Source organism: Capra hircus, chromosome 4, assembly GCF_001704415.2.
Source record: "Capra hircus breed San Clemente chromosome 4, ASM170441v1, whole genome shotgun sequence".
NCBI lineage: Eukaryota > Metazoa > Chordata > Mammalia > Artiodactyla > Bovidae > Capra > Capra hircus.
The window spans coordinates 34,637,937-34,655,846 of record NC_030811.1 but is presented as its reverse complement, the minus strand read 5'-3'; the positions used below and the strand labels follow the sequence as shown (position 1 = coordinate 34,655,846).

The window sequence follows — 17,910 nt, the reverse complement described above, 5'->3', positions numbered from 1 at the left end:
TCCCACAGCCACCTTGTCCTTTTCAGTCAGGTAAAAAGTAAATGGCTTAGCAAGGTCTGGCAGGCCCAAGTCGGGTGCTGACATAATTGTACCGAGTTTGAGTTCTATTACCAGTGGGACTTGTTTTGCAAGCCTGGTTGGGGGGTGGAGTTGTCTTCTGCCCAGACCTCAGGGAATTATCGAGTTAACTTTTTCTCTTGACGAGAGAAGACTCTACACATGGACATCACCAGATGGTCAACACCGAAATCAGATTGATTATATTCTTTGCAGCCAAAGATGAAGAAGCTCTATGCTGCTGCTGTTGCTAGGTTGCTTCAGTCGTGTCCGACTCTGTGCAGTCCCAGAGATGGCAGCCCACCAGGCTCTGCCGTCCCTGGGATTCTCCAGGCAAGAACACTGGAGTGGGTTGCCATTTCCTTCTCCAATGCATGAAAGTGAAAAGTGAAAGTGAAGTCACTCAGTCTTGTCTGACTCTTAGCTACCCCATGGACTGTAGCTCACCAGGCTCCTCCATCCGTGGGATTTTCCAGGCAAGAGTACTGGAGTGGGGTGCCATTGCCTTATACAGTCAGCTAAAACAAGACCGGGAGCTGACTGTGGCTCAAATCATGAACTCCTTATTGCCAAATTCAGACTTAAATTGAAGAAAGTAGGGAAAACCACTAGACCATTCAGGTATGACCTAAGTCAAATCCCTTATGATTATACAGTGGAAGTGAGAAATAGATTTAAGGGACTAGATCTGATAGAGTGCATGATGAACTATAGACGGAGGTTCTGGACATTGTACAGGAAACATGGATCAAGACCATCCCCAAGAAAAAGAAAGGCAAAAAAGCAAAATGGTTGTCTGAGGAGGCCTTACAAATAGTTGTGAAAAGAAGAGAAGTGAAAAGCAAAGGAGAAAAGGAAAGATAGAAGCATCTGAATGTAGATTTTCAAAGAATAGCAAGGAGAGATAAGAAAACCTTCCTCAGTAATCAATGCAAAGAAATAGAGAAAAACAACAAAATGGGAAAGACTAGAGATCTCTTCAAGAAACTTAGAGATACCAAGGGAACATTTCATGCAAAGATGGGCTCAATAAAGGACAGAAATGGTATGGACCTAACAGAAACAGAAGATATTAAGAAGAGGTGGCAAGAATACACAGAAGAACTGTACAAAAAAGATCTTCATGACCCAGATAATCACAATGGTGTGACCACTCACCTAGAACCAGACATTCTGGAATGGGAAGTCAAGTGGGCCTTAGAAAGCATCACTATGAACAAAGCTAGTGGAGGTGATGGAATTCCAGTTGAGCTATTTCAAATCCTGGAAGATGATGCTGTGAAAGTGCTGCACTCAATATGCCAGCAAATTTGGAAAACTCAGCAGTGGCCACAGGACTGGAAAAGGTCAGTTTCCATTCCAATCTCAAAGAAAGGCAATGCCAAAGAATGCTCAAACTACCACACAATTGTACTCATCTCACATGCTGGTAAAGTAATGCTCAAATTTCTCCAAGCCAGACTTCAGCAATATGTGAACTGTGAACTTCCAGATGTTCAAGCTGATTTTAGAAAAGGCAGAGGAACCAGAGATCAAATTGCCAACATCTGCTGGATCATGGAGAAAGCATGAGAGTTCCAGAAATACATCTATTTCTGCTTTATTGACTCTGCCAAAGCCTTTGACTGTGTGGATCACAATCAACTGTGGAAAATTCTGAGAGAGATGGGCATACCAGACTACCTGACCTGCCTCTTGAGAAACCTGTATGCAGGTCAGGAAGCAAGAGTTAGAACTGGACATGGAGCAACAGACTGGTTGCAAATAGGAAAAGGAGTACATCAAGAGTACATCACCCTGTTTATTTAACTTCTATGCAGAGTACATCATGAGAAATGCTGGGCTGGAAGAAACACAAGCTGGAATCAAGATTGCCAGGAGAAATATCAATAACCTCAGATATGCAGATGACACCACCCTTATGGCAGAAAGTGAAGAGGAACTAAGAAACCTCTTGATGAAAGTGAAAGAGAAGAGTGAAAAAGTTGGCTTAAAGCTCAACATTCAGAAAATGAAGATCATGGCATCTGGTCCCATCTCTTCATGGGAAACAGATATGGAAACAGTGGAAACAATGTCAGACTTAATTTGTGGGGGCTCCAAAATCACTGCAGATGGTGATATTGCAGCCATGAAATTAAAAGATGCTTACTCCTTGGAAGAAAAGTTATGACCAACCTAGATAGCATATTCAAAAGCCAGAGACATTACTTTGCCAACTAAGGTCCGTCTAGTCAAGGCTATGGTTTTTCCTGTGGTCATGTATGGATGTGAGAGTTGGACTGTGAAGAAAGCTGAGTGCCGAAGAATTGATGCTTTTGAACTGTGGTGTTGGAGAAGACTCTTGAGAGTTCTTTGGACTGCAAGGAGATCCAACCAGTCCATCCTGAAGGAGATCAGCCCTGGGTGTTCATTGGAAGGACTGATGCTAAAGCTGAAACTCCAATATTTTGGCCACCTCATGTGAAGATTTAACTCATTGGAAAAGACCCTGATGCTGGGAGGGATTGAGGGCAGGAGGAGAAGAGGGCGACAGAGGATGAGATGGCTGGATGGCATCACCGACTCGATGGACATGACTTTGAGTAAACTCCGGGAGTTGGTGATGGACAGGGAGGCCTAGCGTGCTGCGATTCATGCGGTCACAAAGAGTCAGACACTACTGAGCGACTGAACTGAATTGAACCTGACTGTTTAGCCTGTCCAGTTTCCTTTCCGGGAGATTGTACAACCTCCATTCATCTTGAGGGGTTACTGAGAGGAAGAGTAAAGAGGTGGTTGAGTCCACTCAAACAGTCACTTGTGCCTCCAATTTAGACAGCAAGTCTCTTCCTAAGAAAGGTACTGGGCATTCAGGATGTATAAAAATTTACGAGTCACTTGGTGTCCCCCCATCTGACATTTTCAGGGTAGGCTAGAGACACAAAGGCTGCATTTATCACACCATCTGAGACCCAGCAGCCTCTGGCTGGGTCTATTGGCATATAAAGTCTACAGGCCTCGCACCGTCTTTCACGGAACTCAGGGTGATTCGCTTTCCCTTTGAATCACTTCAGAGGGTTTTGCAATACTCATAGCTTTTCAGCGCCCCCCTCTTGAGACCTTGTAAAATAGTCACCCGATATTTCTCCAGGTGGCCCCTTCCTTCCTCTGTGTTACAGTCCCCACTGGGCCTCTCATCGGGGGTGGCTAGTTCTGCCCACCACTGTGGGCTTGCAGGACCCTCCGGTGCCATTTCTGTTAACCATTTTCTGGCCTCAGTTAGGATCCTGTGTCTTTCCTCAGTGCTGAAAAGGGAGACTGGTAGTTGGATTATGTCATCCTATGTAGGGCAGTGGGTTTGAAAAATAGTCTCCACTGGCCTAATCATGGCTTATGGCTGCCCCGAGTATGGTGGAGCGTGTCTCTGCCAGTTTAATATATCCATAGAGGAAAATGGCTGGTAATAATAGGCTACAGGAGGCAGATGGTAGTGCCCCATGCATCCTGAACTGGAGGCTGTTATACCCTCTGAGGGGCATCTGTAGTGGGGTTCTTCCCCCTGTTCCTTGTCGGAGCGCAGCTTCTGTCTAATTGCTGTGTTTTCTTCCCCCTTCCCATCAGTACTCACTGGGAGAGGTGGATACAATCTAGGAGGTCCAGCTGAGGTGGAATTCTGGGGGCACTGACCAGAGGTCTCCATTGCTGGGATTGGAGCCTGCTGAAACGGCGGCTCTACGAACTCTGGGAGAGCTGGTGGAAGAGCAGTGGCTGCTGCAGGAACTTCACCTGGCCCTGGATTGGGCATTAAGGCGGCCTCCGGTCCTGGTGGAGCACTGGGAGGCAGGTGCATCATTATCTAGTATGGGGGAGGGGTCAGATCATCCCCGTCCAAATCCTATAGAATTTCCTTTTTTTATCATCAGTCAGTTTTTGTGCCATTAATATTTTTCCCTTTCCCTTCTGGATACAGAACCTTGTCCAAGTAGGAGGGTCTTGAGCTAACCCTAGCCATGAGTCAATATATGGATATAGATCCGGGTGTCCTGGCTCTCCTGTGACTACTGTATAGACTGCTTCCACTATTTTTAAGTTCATGGTGTTCTCTGGTGGCCATCCTGCTCCCATAGGGGGCCATTTGACCCTCACAGAGTATGTGAAGGTGGTTAGGCTTCATCTTCACCCCATAGTCTCCTCCAAATCCCTTCTTTAAATTTTTAATCATGCACTCCAATACAGTTGCCTTAGATTCACTTTCCCCCATCTTGCTTACCTTCTCAGACCTTCTTCTACTTTTCCTTTTCGTTCTGTCTACAAAGTTCTCAGTACCCTATATACTTCTGATATTTCCACTCAATGGCACTTACGTTGCCATTCTGCCTACTTCCTAATTGGGGTGAGAAGAGCCTTGCCTGCCAGATCCCAGAGGGAGAAGGGGGATCAGTGTCTTCACCTGCCAGTCAGCACAGCCAAACCAGAACACCACGTGATCCAAGACTGTTTTTCCCTTAGCTTTAAGTCCATTCTGCCTCGGTGGGCTTGATCAGGTGTAGATGAAAATACAGATGGGTTAAATATCCCACGTCCCAGGCTGTCTCCAGAAAAGCCAATTTGTACTCACTTATGCATCCCCTCCTTCTAGCCTGACAATTCCGAGGGGGTCAAGAATTTCATAGCAGATGGGATGCCTCCTTGGGGAGGGCAGAATACGAGCACACAAAAACCAAGTTTCTTCTCCTAAAAATCCCCTGGCAGTTGCTTGGTAATAATTTTTCCCAAGATGGCGTGGACACCACCTCCTAAATGACCTTCACAAATTTCCTTCCTAAGCCCTAACATGCTCGTCAACCTGTGCACCAAGCAATCATTGCCACCTGCCTATTCCAGGCTCCTGTGGGTCTGTGACCCTTCTAATCCCTCCCAGGGAGGTGATCAGGCCCCCTCTTCCACCCTACCGGGTGGGTTCCTCCTCACCTGAGTGCTCAGTTCCCCTGCTGCCATCCACTACCTGCTAACATGAAAGGTCCAGGCACTGAGAAGCAGAATCCTTCCAGAAGGGCGAGGCGCCTTCCCCTCTCTAGAAGATTTGAGCCGCAAGGCCTCGGAGTAGTCCCAAATGGGACTTGTCTCCTCAAAGTGAGGAGTTTCCTGGCCCATGCAGCAAATGTTGTAGCCACGCATTCTGGGAAACAAACTCACTCAGAAGGACAATGCAGATAGTGGAGTGAAGTCTATTACACAGGTGGGCCCAAGGCAGAGTCTCCTCGTAGCCAAGGACCCCAACCAGGTTTTCTGAAAACCTTATATACCCTAAGTGTACGTGCCCAAACCCACCTCCCCAAATTCCCTGAAACTAGTCTGAACAAAGGAGAAGAAAGATTCAATCAAAGTTAACCCGTGATTCATATGCCTTAAGCCTATGTAGTTAACAGTGGACAATTATCAATAGGCCTGTGGTCATACCCCAATAAGCATAATAGAATTTACGATTCTGTTCAGTTACACAGATAATTAGGATATTCTTTTAGGCAACAGAGAGTCTAGGTACGAGCCTTGGGGCTCTTCCATCCAGGGGGCCTGGTTTTCCAGTTGGTATGTCGTTTCCATAGATACTGGGCATATAGCTCAAAGTCCACAGTCTGGCCCAAGATGGAGTCCTGCTTTCAAGATGGAGCCTGTTCTGTCTGTTTCCCCCTTCACATGGGGTCGTAAAAGAGTTGGACATGACTTAGTGACTAAACAACAATCATCAGCTTACATGCTTCGTATTTTATCGATGGGTTGGAAATCTGTTCTGATGGACAAAAACCATACCATATATCTTAAGCTGTTCCCGGTGGACTAAGGCAATTTGATCTCGTTTCTCATTAAATAATTTCTAGCTTAGGATGGCCAGGTCAGGCTCTCTGCTCTTGTTCTCTTCTGTTCTCTTTTATGCCCACCTCTCTTTCTTCTCGTCAGGCTTGCACACTCCTCCTCTGTTTACTTAAGATCTTCACTGCACATCCTTTCTTTGGGAACTTCCTTCCCGCCTCTGGATTGCTTTCATCCTCTGTACCCTACCTCTCCTTCACTTACACTCTGAGGGGTGATTGTCCCGTTGCTGCCTCTCTTTCTGGTGCAGGAAAGAAAGTGGGGCATAAGAGGAAGGTCACATCCCAGGGCTCAGGTGAGTCCCTGGGGTAGCTGCTGAGTGCATTCTTGGCTTCACACAGAAAAGAATTCAAGAGCAAGCCATAGTAAAGCAAAAGAAGGTTTTCTCAGGGAGATACACACTCCGTAGACAGACTGTGGGCCACCTCGGAAGGCAAGAGAGGCCCCAGGGTGTGGAGTTGTCAGTTTCTATATGGGTGGATAATTTCATAGGCTAATGAGTGGGTGGACTATTTCAAGCGTTTGGGAAAAGGGCAGGGATTTCCAGGAACTGGATCACCTGCCCCTTTTTGGCCTTTCTGGTCGGCTTCAGAACGGTCATGGTGCCTGTGGCTGTCACCTAGCTTGCTGATGTGTTGCAGTGAACATATACTGAGGCTCGAGGTCTAGTGGGAATCGACTTGTCTACCATCTTAGACCTAGTTTGTTCTAACCAGTTTGTGTCCTGTCCTCAACAGTTATGTCATTGTTTTAAAGGTTGTACTCTGCCTTCTTCCTGCCTCACTTCTCCACCCAACCCAACTCCTCAGTGCAATGTTCTCACTGCCCTTCCCTCACAGGGCTCCCAGTGAGCCATTACATGCCTCCTTAGGACAGGTCTCAGCTCTCCCTCTTGTGGGCCGCCGTCTAGGGTCGCATGGAGTCGGACACGACTGAAGCGACTTGGCTGCAGCAGCAACAGCTCCCAGGTCACTGAGTGCTTCCATTAAAATACAAAATCAAACAAACCAAAAGACTTAATTTCTGCATCACAGGACCTATGACATAGAGTTCTTAGGAAATCCTGTGATCTAGGTAGTAGCTGTATCTTTTTCTGAAATTCTATCAGGGAACCCATCCTCCCTCTACCTTAGTAAATCTAGTTTTCCTCATCTTCCTCTTCCCTGCCATGGTTTTTCATAAAAGGCATCAAAGTTCATAAAATCTGTACCTAGGGAGAAAGCCTAGACTAGAGACTAAAGACTAGAGATCCTTCAAGAAAATTAGAGATACCCAGGGAATATTTCATGCACAGATGGGCTTGATAAAGGACAGAAATGGTATGGACCTAACAGAAGCAGAAGATATTAAGAAGAGGTGGCAAGAATACACAGAAGAACTGTACAAAAAAGATCTTCACGACCCAGATAATCACAATGGTGTGACCACTCACCTAGAACCAGACATCCTGGAATGTGAAGTCAAGTGGGCCTTAGGAAGCATCACTACGAACAAAGCTAGTGGAGGTGATGGAATTCCAGTTGAGCTACTTCGAATCCTGAAAGATGATGCTGTGAAAGTGCTGCACTCAATATGCCAGCAAATTTGGAAAACTCAGCAGTGGCCACAGGACTGGAAAAGGTCAGTTTCCATTCCAATCTCAAAGAAAGGCAATGCCAAAGAATGTTCAAACTACCACACAATTGTACTCATCTCACATGCTAGTAAAGTAATGCTCAAATTTCTCCAAGGCAGGCTTCAGCAATATGTGAACCATGAACTTTCAGATGTTCAAGCTGGTTTTAGAAAAGGCAGAGGAACCAGAGATCAAATTGCCAACAACCTCTGGATCATGGAAAAAGCAAGAGAGTTCCAGAAAAACATCTATTTCTGCTTTATTGACTATGCCAAAGCCTTTGACTGTGTGGATCACAATAAACTGCGGAAAATTCTGAAAGAGATGGGAATACCAGACCACCTGACCTGCCTCTTGAGAAACCTGTATGCAGATCAGGAAGCAACAGTTAGAACTGGATATGGAACAACAGACTGGTTCCAAATAGGAAAAGGAGTATGTCAAGGCTGTATATTGTCACCCTGCTTATTTAACCTATATGCAGAGTACATCATGAGAAACGCTGGGCTGGAAGAGGCAGAAGCTGGAATCAAGATTGCCAGGAGAAATATCAATAACCTCAGATATGCAGATGACACCACCCTTATGGCAGCAAGCAATGAAGAACTAAAGAGCCTCTTGATGAAGGTGAAAGAGGAGAGTGAAAAAGTTGGCTTAAAGCTCAACATTCAGAAAACGAAGATCATGGCATCTGGTCCCATCACTTTATGCCAGATAGATGGGGAAACAGTGGAAACAGTGTCAGAGTTAATTTTGGGGGGCTCCAAAATCACTGCAGATGGTGACTGCAGCCATGAAATTAAAAGATGCTTACTCCTTGGAAGAAAAGTTATGACCAACCTAGATAGCATATTCAAAAGCAGAGACATTACTTTGCCAACAAAGGTATGTCTAGTCAGGGCTATGGTTTTTCCAATAGTCATGTATGGATGTGAGAGTTGGACTGTGAAGAAAGCTGAGTGCAGAAGAATTGATGCTTTTGAACTGTGGTGTTGGAGAAGACTCTTGAGAGTCCCTTGCACTGCAAGGAGATCCAACCAGTCCATTCTAAAGGAGATCAGCCCTGGGTGTTCTTTGGAAGGAATGATGCTAAAGCTGAAACTCCAGTACTTTGGCCAGCGCATGTGAAGAGTTGACTCATTGGAAAAGACCCTGATGCTGGGAGGGATTGGGGGCAAGAGGAGAAGGGGACGACAGAGGATGAGATGGCTGGATGGCATCACTGACTCGATGGACGTGAGTCTGAGTGAACTCCGGGGGTTGGTGATGAACAGGGAGGCCTGGCATGCTGCGATTCATGGGGTCTCAAAGAGTCGGACACGACTGTGCGACTGAACTGAACTGAACTGAACTGAGGGAGAAAGACCAGCATAAGAAGATCAACTTTTAAATTCTCTACTGCTCACTATGTCTTGGTTTCCTACTCACTACTTGCTATAGAAATGGTAAAGGACAGGAAAGCCTGATGTGCTGTAGTCCATGGGGTCGCAAAGAGTCGGACACAACTGAGCAACTGAACTACAACTCGTTACTTAATGAGACAAGTCATATTGCATTACCTCCACTTCTATCCTCATTACCAATTATTTCTTTTTGCCTACCTGCCTGACCATATTTACCACTCACAACAAAAAGTACCTCTGCTGCTGACTTTCAAGGAGTTCTGTTTTAATGCCTATTCCCTTCTTGTTTCTCTAAGAGTTATCCTTCTTCTCATTGTCTTTCATACACAACATTCCAAACACAAGCAACAGCAGCATGACCATCTGGGTCATTGTTGACACTTTACCCTGACCAGGTATTTTATCTCTGGAGGAACTTACCTTGCATGATTTCATTAACTGTCTGTCGCTCCTCCCACTAAGAAGTAAGCTCCGTGGGGGCTAGAACTTTATCCAGGTTCTTCAGTGTTGTATTCCACAGAACTGAGAACCATGTCTGACACATAGAAAGCTTTCAGAAATACTAAATAAGTAAATGCATAAACACTGAGAAAGAGCCAGTAGGAGAGAAGGGGGAGGGGATAGGAATGATCCAGGAGAAGGAACTAAAAGAAGGATCAAGTTCTCAGGGGTTTGAGGGTGGAGCTTGGGAGGAGGTCTGTTGCTTGGGCAGAGCGGGAGTCTGGAGAATAAGCAGAGTGACTGACCATTGATAAGAAGAGGGTAGTTTTTCTTTGCTATGGAAATCAGAAGAAAAGAGGAAATGTTATTATTATGTGGATAGGCTATAGGTTTGCCAAAAGAGTTGCTGTGTTAACTCAGTGTGTTTCCTTCTAAGAGGGCTGATTTCCTCTGTCAGCGGGAGGCAGTTATCTGCAGAAATAAGGAGGTAGCTGAAGAGTGGGTCTGTCACTCTGGAGCATGTGAGAGAGCATTGACCCAGGAAGCACAGCTAGATGGTCTAGGGAGTGGGAAGACTGCATTGGCTTTGCCAACCAGGATCTGTCCTTCTGGCCCCTTTTCTTCAGCAGCCCTCAACCACCCCAGCCCAGAGGCAGGTCAGGCGGGCTGCGGAGATCTTCCTTGACTCTCTCAGCTCAGAGTTTTCACGGCATCCTCTCGCTCCTGATTTACCTGGCATGTCATAATTGATTATAACCAGATGCTTACGTCTGCTTGCCTTGATGGGCTGTCAGCTCTGTTGGGGCAGAGACATGCCTACCTTGTTTACTGCTGTGTCCCTGGCTCATCCATGCTTGAGGTTTTTCCATATGACTGTGAACAATGGAATTTAATGTACCAGGTAGAGAGTATTGGGTCCTGGAATGTGAGATGTGGAGAAAGAGGGTGAAAAGGAGGCCAGTAGAAAGTTGGCATTAGAGGGAAAGACTCGTGGTTGAGGAGTTGATGTATTAGGGATAGATAAAAAGAGCTGGAAGTAGATGAATGCAATCAGAGAATGGAGTATATTACTTTATAATTTCAGAGATGGGGCTCTTTGGGGGACCACAAGGATACAGATCTGGCCATTGGAGTGTGTGGTTGCAGTGAAATGGAGGAGAGAGTCATTAGGGATGAAGAGGTCATGGATACCTTATGACTTGAGATGCAGATGTTGAAGCCTCCTTTGAGACTTCCTAGTAATGGCACCCCACTCCAGTACTCTTGCCTGGAAAATCCCATGGATGGAGGAGCCTGGTAGGCTGCAGTCCATGGGGTCGCTAAGAGTTGGACACGACTGAGCGACTTCACTTTTCACTTTCATGCACTGGAGAAGGAAATGGCAACCCACTCCGGTGTTCTTGCCTGGAGAATCCCAGGGACAGGGGAGCCTGGTGGGCTGCTGTCTATGGGGTCACACAGAGTCGGACAAGACTGAAGTGACTTAGTAGCAGCAGTAGATTATTTCACCTGACAGTAAGTAAGATAACGAAAGGGCATGCATATATTTACAAGTAATGAACTCATACTTTGCCTTTAGCATTTATTCATTTGCTCATTCATCCTTCCACTCCCTCTTATTTAGCAGTAAGCTTTTTGTACAATAATGACCAAAGCAGAGAAGTCTAGACCCTTCTGAAACATACAGACTTGTAGGAAGGGCAGATTGTAAACACATGTCTATAAACTGTGAGAGTGTCAAAGGGAAAATGAGAATGAGGAACAGGTAAAGATGAGTTTCGGCAGTTGCTATTTAAGCGGGTGCCATTTCATCAAAGCAATATTGTGGATCCCTTTTTTTTAATATTGAAATTTATTGCTTTTGTTTCTCTCTTATTTGTTTAGAATTTATATAGAGCTACAAATGCGTAAATCTGCCTTACATTGGATGTTGGGTGTTGGGATAGCCCCAACATACGGTTTGGGGGAACATTTAGAGGGTACTCAGGGTCATGAAGTAGTTCTGAGAAAGGTGTGATCATTCAGTGATCCGCTCAAGTGTAGCTGAGTCAGCTGTGAGATGGAGGCCAAGGGTCACTAGAGGTCATGTAAGTAGGGAATATTCCCGGAGGCTCTGCTTGTATCTCCAGGAAACCTATAATTCCTAAACTGTCCTACAATTATAAATAACGTTTAAGTAGAAAATGTATAGGATTTGCATCCTAGAACGTGCCATCCATTTTATTTCCTGAATCCTCTGAAATAAGTGTACATTTCACCAATGGAAAAAATAAATTCTGTATTCTTGTAGTGGAAAAATTAAAACGTAATTCACTATGATAGACTCTACAATCTTTCTAAAATGCCAGAAATCTAGACAGTTTGGCAATTTAACTTTAGTTATATATGACACACATCTGAGGTGTACTCTATGATTTGTATTCAAACATCAAAAGATATCATAAATACATGGCTACTTTAATAAATCCGGAAAAAATCTTTCCATCATATGGAAAAAAAAACAAGTTTTATTTCTCATTTCTACTATATTTTTCAAAAGCTATATTTCCTGCTTTTGTGGTAAGTCTTGATGAAGACTTTTTAATAGTAACTGAGAAATACAGCGATGGACAGGGAGGCCTGGTGTACTGCATTTCAAGGAGTCGCAAAGAGTTGGACACAACTGAGCTACTGAGCTGACTGAGAAATATAGTGCCTTTATAATATAGTTCTTTATTGAATTCTTTTACTGTAAATTCATTACTTTGCTCAAGAATTTGACTCTGTCATTCTTGTCACTATTCAAAATTCTAATGAAACAAATTTATAAATTTTTACCATTTTCTATCCAAATCTTTCATGCTAGTGTTTATAAAAATGACTTTTTATTAAAAAAAAGATGTCGTATTCATTCATTCAAAGAAAATTTATTATGTGCCTACTATGTGCCAAGTATACCATTCTTCAGTTGGGGAAGCAAAAGTGAACAAAACAGACAAAAATATAGCTTTCTTTTTGCCTTCTTTTATGATATGGGGAAATGGACAACAAAATAATAAGGAAATCATATTTTTGCTTTGAAAGATGATAAGCCCTACAGAGAGAAATATTTACCATGGTATATAGAAGTTATGACAGGGACCAGATTGTATTAGTTGGAAAACTTAATTACTAATGTAAAAGCAGTCACATTATGATATTGATTTATATCTGTTTTCCGTGCATATATTTCACATGGTTTATTGGTGGGATGCTGTGGTGCATGCTTTCATATAGAAATGTGATTTAATTCCCCATCCAATCTCATGAAGTAAGACTTGTTACTTCAACTATACATGTGAGAAAACTCTACTGTGAGGAGATGACTGTCACTCTCCCAGTGGAAGAAGCCCGCCAGGGGCAGAGCCAGAACCCCAAGTCCCGATGTTTGATTCCCAGCCCCGCTCTGTTCTGACGGCTGCCCAGATGGTTCTGTGGTTAAGAATCTGCCGGCAATTCGGAAGATACAGCTTCAGTCCCTGGGTCGGGAAGATCCCCTAGAGAAGGGAATGGCAACCCGCTCCAGTACTCTTGCCTGGAGAATCTCATGGACAGAGGAGCCTGGTGGGCTACTGTCCATGGGGTCACAAAGAGTTGGACATGACTGAGCGTCTAATATACACCCGCACTACCGTTCTGCTCCGTGTCCCTGCACCTAGCCCTCCAAATCGAGTATTACAACACTTCATCCTCAGGCAGCATAGAGACTTCAGGTTTTGAAGTCCTTCCAGTAAAAATGGTAAGTGTTCAGTATGAAACAACTTTCGTGTAGTCTAGCGAAGCAATTGCCGATGGACTTTTGTGCAGATTTCTGAGGAAGAAGGGAGACGGGGAAGTGACTCCTGGTTCAGCCTGTCAAATGGCCAGAAACACACATTCTTTTCTAAATTCTCCCCAGCAGATCCACAAGTCTCAAGTTCAGTCATTGTAGTGATGGCCAGGTTAAATGTATTCTTCCGCTAAAAATACATTCTCAAAATCGTAGGAGTCATCAGAAGCTCTCATTTCCAAAAGTGCTGCTCCGGGCGTTTGATCATCCCGCACTTGCTGGTGCGGTTGACATAATTGTAATTCACAGACGCAGTGCAGTGCACCTGTTGTCCGACCGGCTGAAACTGCTCTCGCCCCTTGGTATTGGGCCATTCTGCTGATACAGGCTGTTATAAATATTACAAGGACAGGGGTAGTTTGTATTACAGGATAACGCAACCTAATTTGATGGACACGCTCATTTCCTATTTATTCTCTGTAGTCTGAGACGTGAGTTAAAATTTCAATGTGTTATAAAGGTTATGATAAAATATGGCCAGTAATTAATACTCTACTTAGAATATGCTGTCTGTAAGATAATGCTGGTAAGATTATGGTGCTCTTACATAAACTGATCCTGGTTTAGGGGAGGGGTGGGGAAGAGGGATTATATCTTTCAAATTAACAAGAAGGTAAAGTTTGAAAATACAGTCTTCTCCTAGGAAGTCACTCCTGTACCCGAGCCAGCTGTAACTGAGAGGAGCATCCTGTGATTTCGAAAGAAAATAATGTGAGATGGGAATTCTGGACACTGCATTTTGCTTGAGTGACACTGATATATTTGGAAGCATCTGTCTTCCCCTTTCACCTAGACCCACCTTTGTTTATTTTGGCCTGTGAGCTCTTGCTACTGGTTCCCTCTGACTCTTGAGTCCAAAGACTCAGCCTGTATTTGGTTTCAAATTCTCCTTAAAAGTTTATCACTAAAACAATCACAACATTTGCTGAGTAATTATGTTCCAATTTTCAGTTAAATTCTTGAGTTTATCAATTCTTGCTCATTATCAATAAAATGCAGTCCTTTGACAAGGGGAATGGAGAAGGCAATGGCAACCCACTCCAGTACTCTTACCTGGAAAATCCCATGGATGGAGGAGCCTGGTGGGCTGCAGTCCATGGGGTCCCTAAGAGTTGGACATGACTGAGCGACTTCACTCTCACTTTTCACTTCATGCATTGGAGAAGGAAATGGCAACCCACTCCGTATTCTTGCTTGGAGAATCCCAGGGATGGGGGAGCCTGGTGGGCTGCTGTCTATGGAGTCGCACAGAGTCTGACATGACTGAAGTGACTTAGCAGCAGCAGCAGGAACAAGGGGAAATATCTGATTATGTTTTCCCAAAGTACCATGCACAGAAGGTGTGATAGCTGGCGTTCTCTTTCTTCCCTTTGTATTCATCACACACATATTATGAGCCTGTGTTAGCATGTGCCAGGCAAAGCTCAAATATGGAAACTGTGTTCCTGACTCTTTGCTCTTTTTGACATATTATTATCTTAAAAACACACATATAGCACTTCTTATATGCCAGGCACATCTCTGTAGCTCAGCTGGTAAAGAATCTGCAATGCAGGAGATCTGGGTTTGATTTTTGGGTTGGGAAGATCCCTTGGAGGAAGGCGTGGCAACCCACTCCAGTGTTTTTGCCTGAAGAATCCCCATAGACAGAGGAGCAGGCGAGCTACAGTTCATAAGGTCACAAAGAGTCGGACACGACTGAGGGACTAAGCATATATGCCAGGCACAGTTCTAAGCACTTTGCAAATACTAACTCCTTAATCCTCGAAGCAGTCTTAGGAAGAAGGTACTGTCCAAGGTCATAGGATTAGTGCTGGTGGAACCAAAAGATTCAAAGCTGGCATCCTGGCTGCAGATTTTGTGTCCTTCTGCACTATACCATGCTTTGTAGATTGATTTTCATATAGCCATCATTTGTATGTAATGAAAAATAGAATATGGTGCCTGCCTTCAAAGGATTAACAAGCTAAATTGGTTTCTTCTTTCTTTTCATATATATCTTCAAAGATCAGATCTTGATAGAGCATTATGGTCCATTATTTTACTTGATATGGTCATTTATTGAATATGTACAGTGTTTACCAAAGACACAGGGACAATGCAGGCTGCATGTTAGGGAACTCAAATCAGAGAGACACAGAATTTTGTAAGTGCTGATGGAAGGATGTTTGTCAATGAAAATTTCCCAAAGAAGTACTGCTTGATTTGGAGTTTGCTAAATGGAAGAATGGAGAGAGAGGAAGAATTTGTTGTGAGAAGGCACAGTGGAGTCTATACGAAGCAGCTGGTTAGGATTAGGAATGGAAATGATTAAAAGTGTGACATGACCAGAGAAGGAAGAGGGGTTTAAGTTCAAGTGGCCTGCATTCTGTGATAAAGACGTGGAATTGATTCGGTCAGTAATGGGAAATAATGAAGAAATTTAAGGAGTGAAAAGACATGGTACAAATTATATTTGAGGGCCACAAAATGGACAATTTGACTCAGAGCTGCCACTAAAAGTAATGTGGATTTCTAATTTCATTTTTTACCTCTTTCCCCTCATCTGCCTTCTCCAACCCTTTGTCTCCTCTTCTTTGGCCTCTCCCATTTTTTTTTGCCCTAAACTCCACTCAATCTTATCATTCCTTCAGTAGTAAAAAATGTCTACTTTATCAAGGTTTAATCACAAAAATTTTCAGGAAAACACACAGTATCCGCATTAGACCATATGTGTATGTGTGTGTGTATTTCAGTCATTCAGTCCTGTCTGATTCTTTGTAATCCCATGGACTGTAGACTGCCAGGCCCTCTGTCCATGGAATTCTTCAGGCAAGAACGCTGGAGTGGGTAACCATTCCCTTCTCCAGAGGATCTTCCCAACCCAGGGATCAACCCGAGTCTCCTGCATTGCAGGCAGATTCTTTACTGTCTGAGTCACTAGGAATGGCTTAAACCATATAATGAATTTCATTGTCAGCCTTCTTTCTACTTGCCAATTCAAAACTTCCCTTTTGTTAATGATACTTCAAGCATCATTGTGAGAAAGAATATTTGTTTGGAGGAACAGTCAACAGCTGAAGGAAGAGCCTAAAATCTAAGGTTCTTGAGTGATACCTTCCTCTTCTCACATGAAGAGCCATCCTGTCTCAGTGAGAGGCACTGAGATTTTGCTGCATCCTGATGGAGAGAAGTGACAGCATTGTGCCTGCAGAGAGCTCTGGGATTGCTTTTCAGCTGTCCCCCATGTCCTTCCGGCACAAAATCCATCCTCCCTGGGTCTGTTTCCTCTGCTGTGTTTACCTAAAAGAACTATTAAAAGATCAGGCAGCTGGAACTATTACAGAAAAGCACAATGCAGATCAAAAGCATTGCTATTAATTTCTATTTTTCAGGCAGAGTTGAGCTCGGTATATCACAGTATTCCTCCAGGAACTCTGTATTTAATGGCTTGAAATCTTCATCTTTCTGGAATAGTGAGAAAAATACAGTTCACCTTCAGTTCTCACAAATGAGGTTGCTTTCGTCCTTGGGCGCCTTTCAGAGCATTGCCAGAGAAAACCTTCAAAGTCAACTTTCTGAATGGCTCCCGATTTACATTAATGATCTCCTTCAAGGAAAATGTGCTCCTGTTTTCCTCTTGAATTTTTATACCTTCTTTTTTTTTTCCCCCTGTAGATCAAACAGTCAGTTGAGACCCACTTCAGCAGCCATGGCAGAAGGGCTGTTCTCTACAGGCCTTCTTCCTCCAGCCAAAGGGAGCTTCAGCTCCACCGGAGCATTCTCACTCAGCATCACTATATGGTTGTCATCTCTGAAGAAAGGCTCGGTGCCGACCCTGGGCTACTAGAAAAAGGTCAGAGTCAGAAGTAATTACCAAAGTTGCTTGTCATCTAGTGTAAATACTTCCTGGAATGTGCTACTGTCTTCCTCTAAAAAAATTCACAAGCACAAATTTTTACCCATGATCAACTTCCTTGCACCATAGAAAACTTGGATTCTTTTTTAGCTTCCTGTCCATTCTCCTTTAGCTGCATTTCTTTATTCCTGAAATTATTTTGTTTATATTTTTGCAGCATTTTGGAGTTACATAGTTCATCTTTAAATGCTGCATAAAAATGTTTATGTTTATGAGCCTGAATACATGTTCTGCCCAGCACCAAACTGCTCCATATTTTAAGAAAATTGCCACTTCATCTGACTGCAAGTGCTGGAAATTGTTTTGAGAAGCCACCTTAAATGTGAATCACAGATTGGCTCTAAATGTGAAAGAAGTGTAGATATTTATCTCACACACTGTTTCTAGTTAAGTGCTTTTTATTTCTGCCATTTGAAATGAAAAACAAGAGACAAGTTCTTAAATAAGTTATTTGAAAAGGAAGTTGAGTAGATGATGAGGGTCAAAAGGGGCAGTAACAGTAACAGCTGACAGATCTTGACTGACTAACCATGTGATATATTGTATTCTGTATTCATGACCTCATTTAATCCTCACTGAAAGCCTCTGAGTACCCCCAAGAAAAGATACATGCACCCCGATGTTTATTCCAGCATTATTTACAATAGCCAGACATGGAAACAACTTAAATGTCCATCAGCAGAGACATGGATAAAGAAGATATGGTGCATATATACAATGGAATGTTACTTAGCCATAAAACAGAACACAGTGGTGCCATTTGCAGAGACCTGGATAGAGCTAGAGACTGTCACAC

At 43.7% G+C, this 17,910-nt stretch overlaps 1 protein-coding gene across 6 annotated transcripts in view; it reads left to right on the top strand.

Moving 5' to 3' along the window:
* CPED1 (cadherin like and PC-esterase domain containing 1) overlaps positions 1-17,910 on the top strand; it is a 324,765-nt gene that overhangs the window by 21,067 nt on the left and 285,788 nt on the right. For 5 of the 6 annotated variants that reach the window (XM_018046984.1, XM_005679391.3, XM_018046986.1 and 2 more), the window contains one exon: positions 16,874-17,051. The exons of the other annotated variant lie outside the window; for it this stretch is intronic. In XM_018046984.1, coding sequence (XP_017902473.1) covers positions 16,874-17,051 — 178 coding nt within the window. The remainder of the gene's footprint in view (positions 1-16,873; positions 17,052-17,910) is intronic. 6 annotated transcript variants of the gene reach the window in all.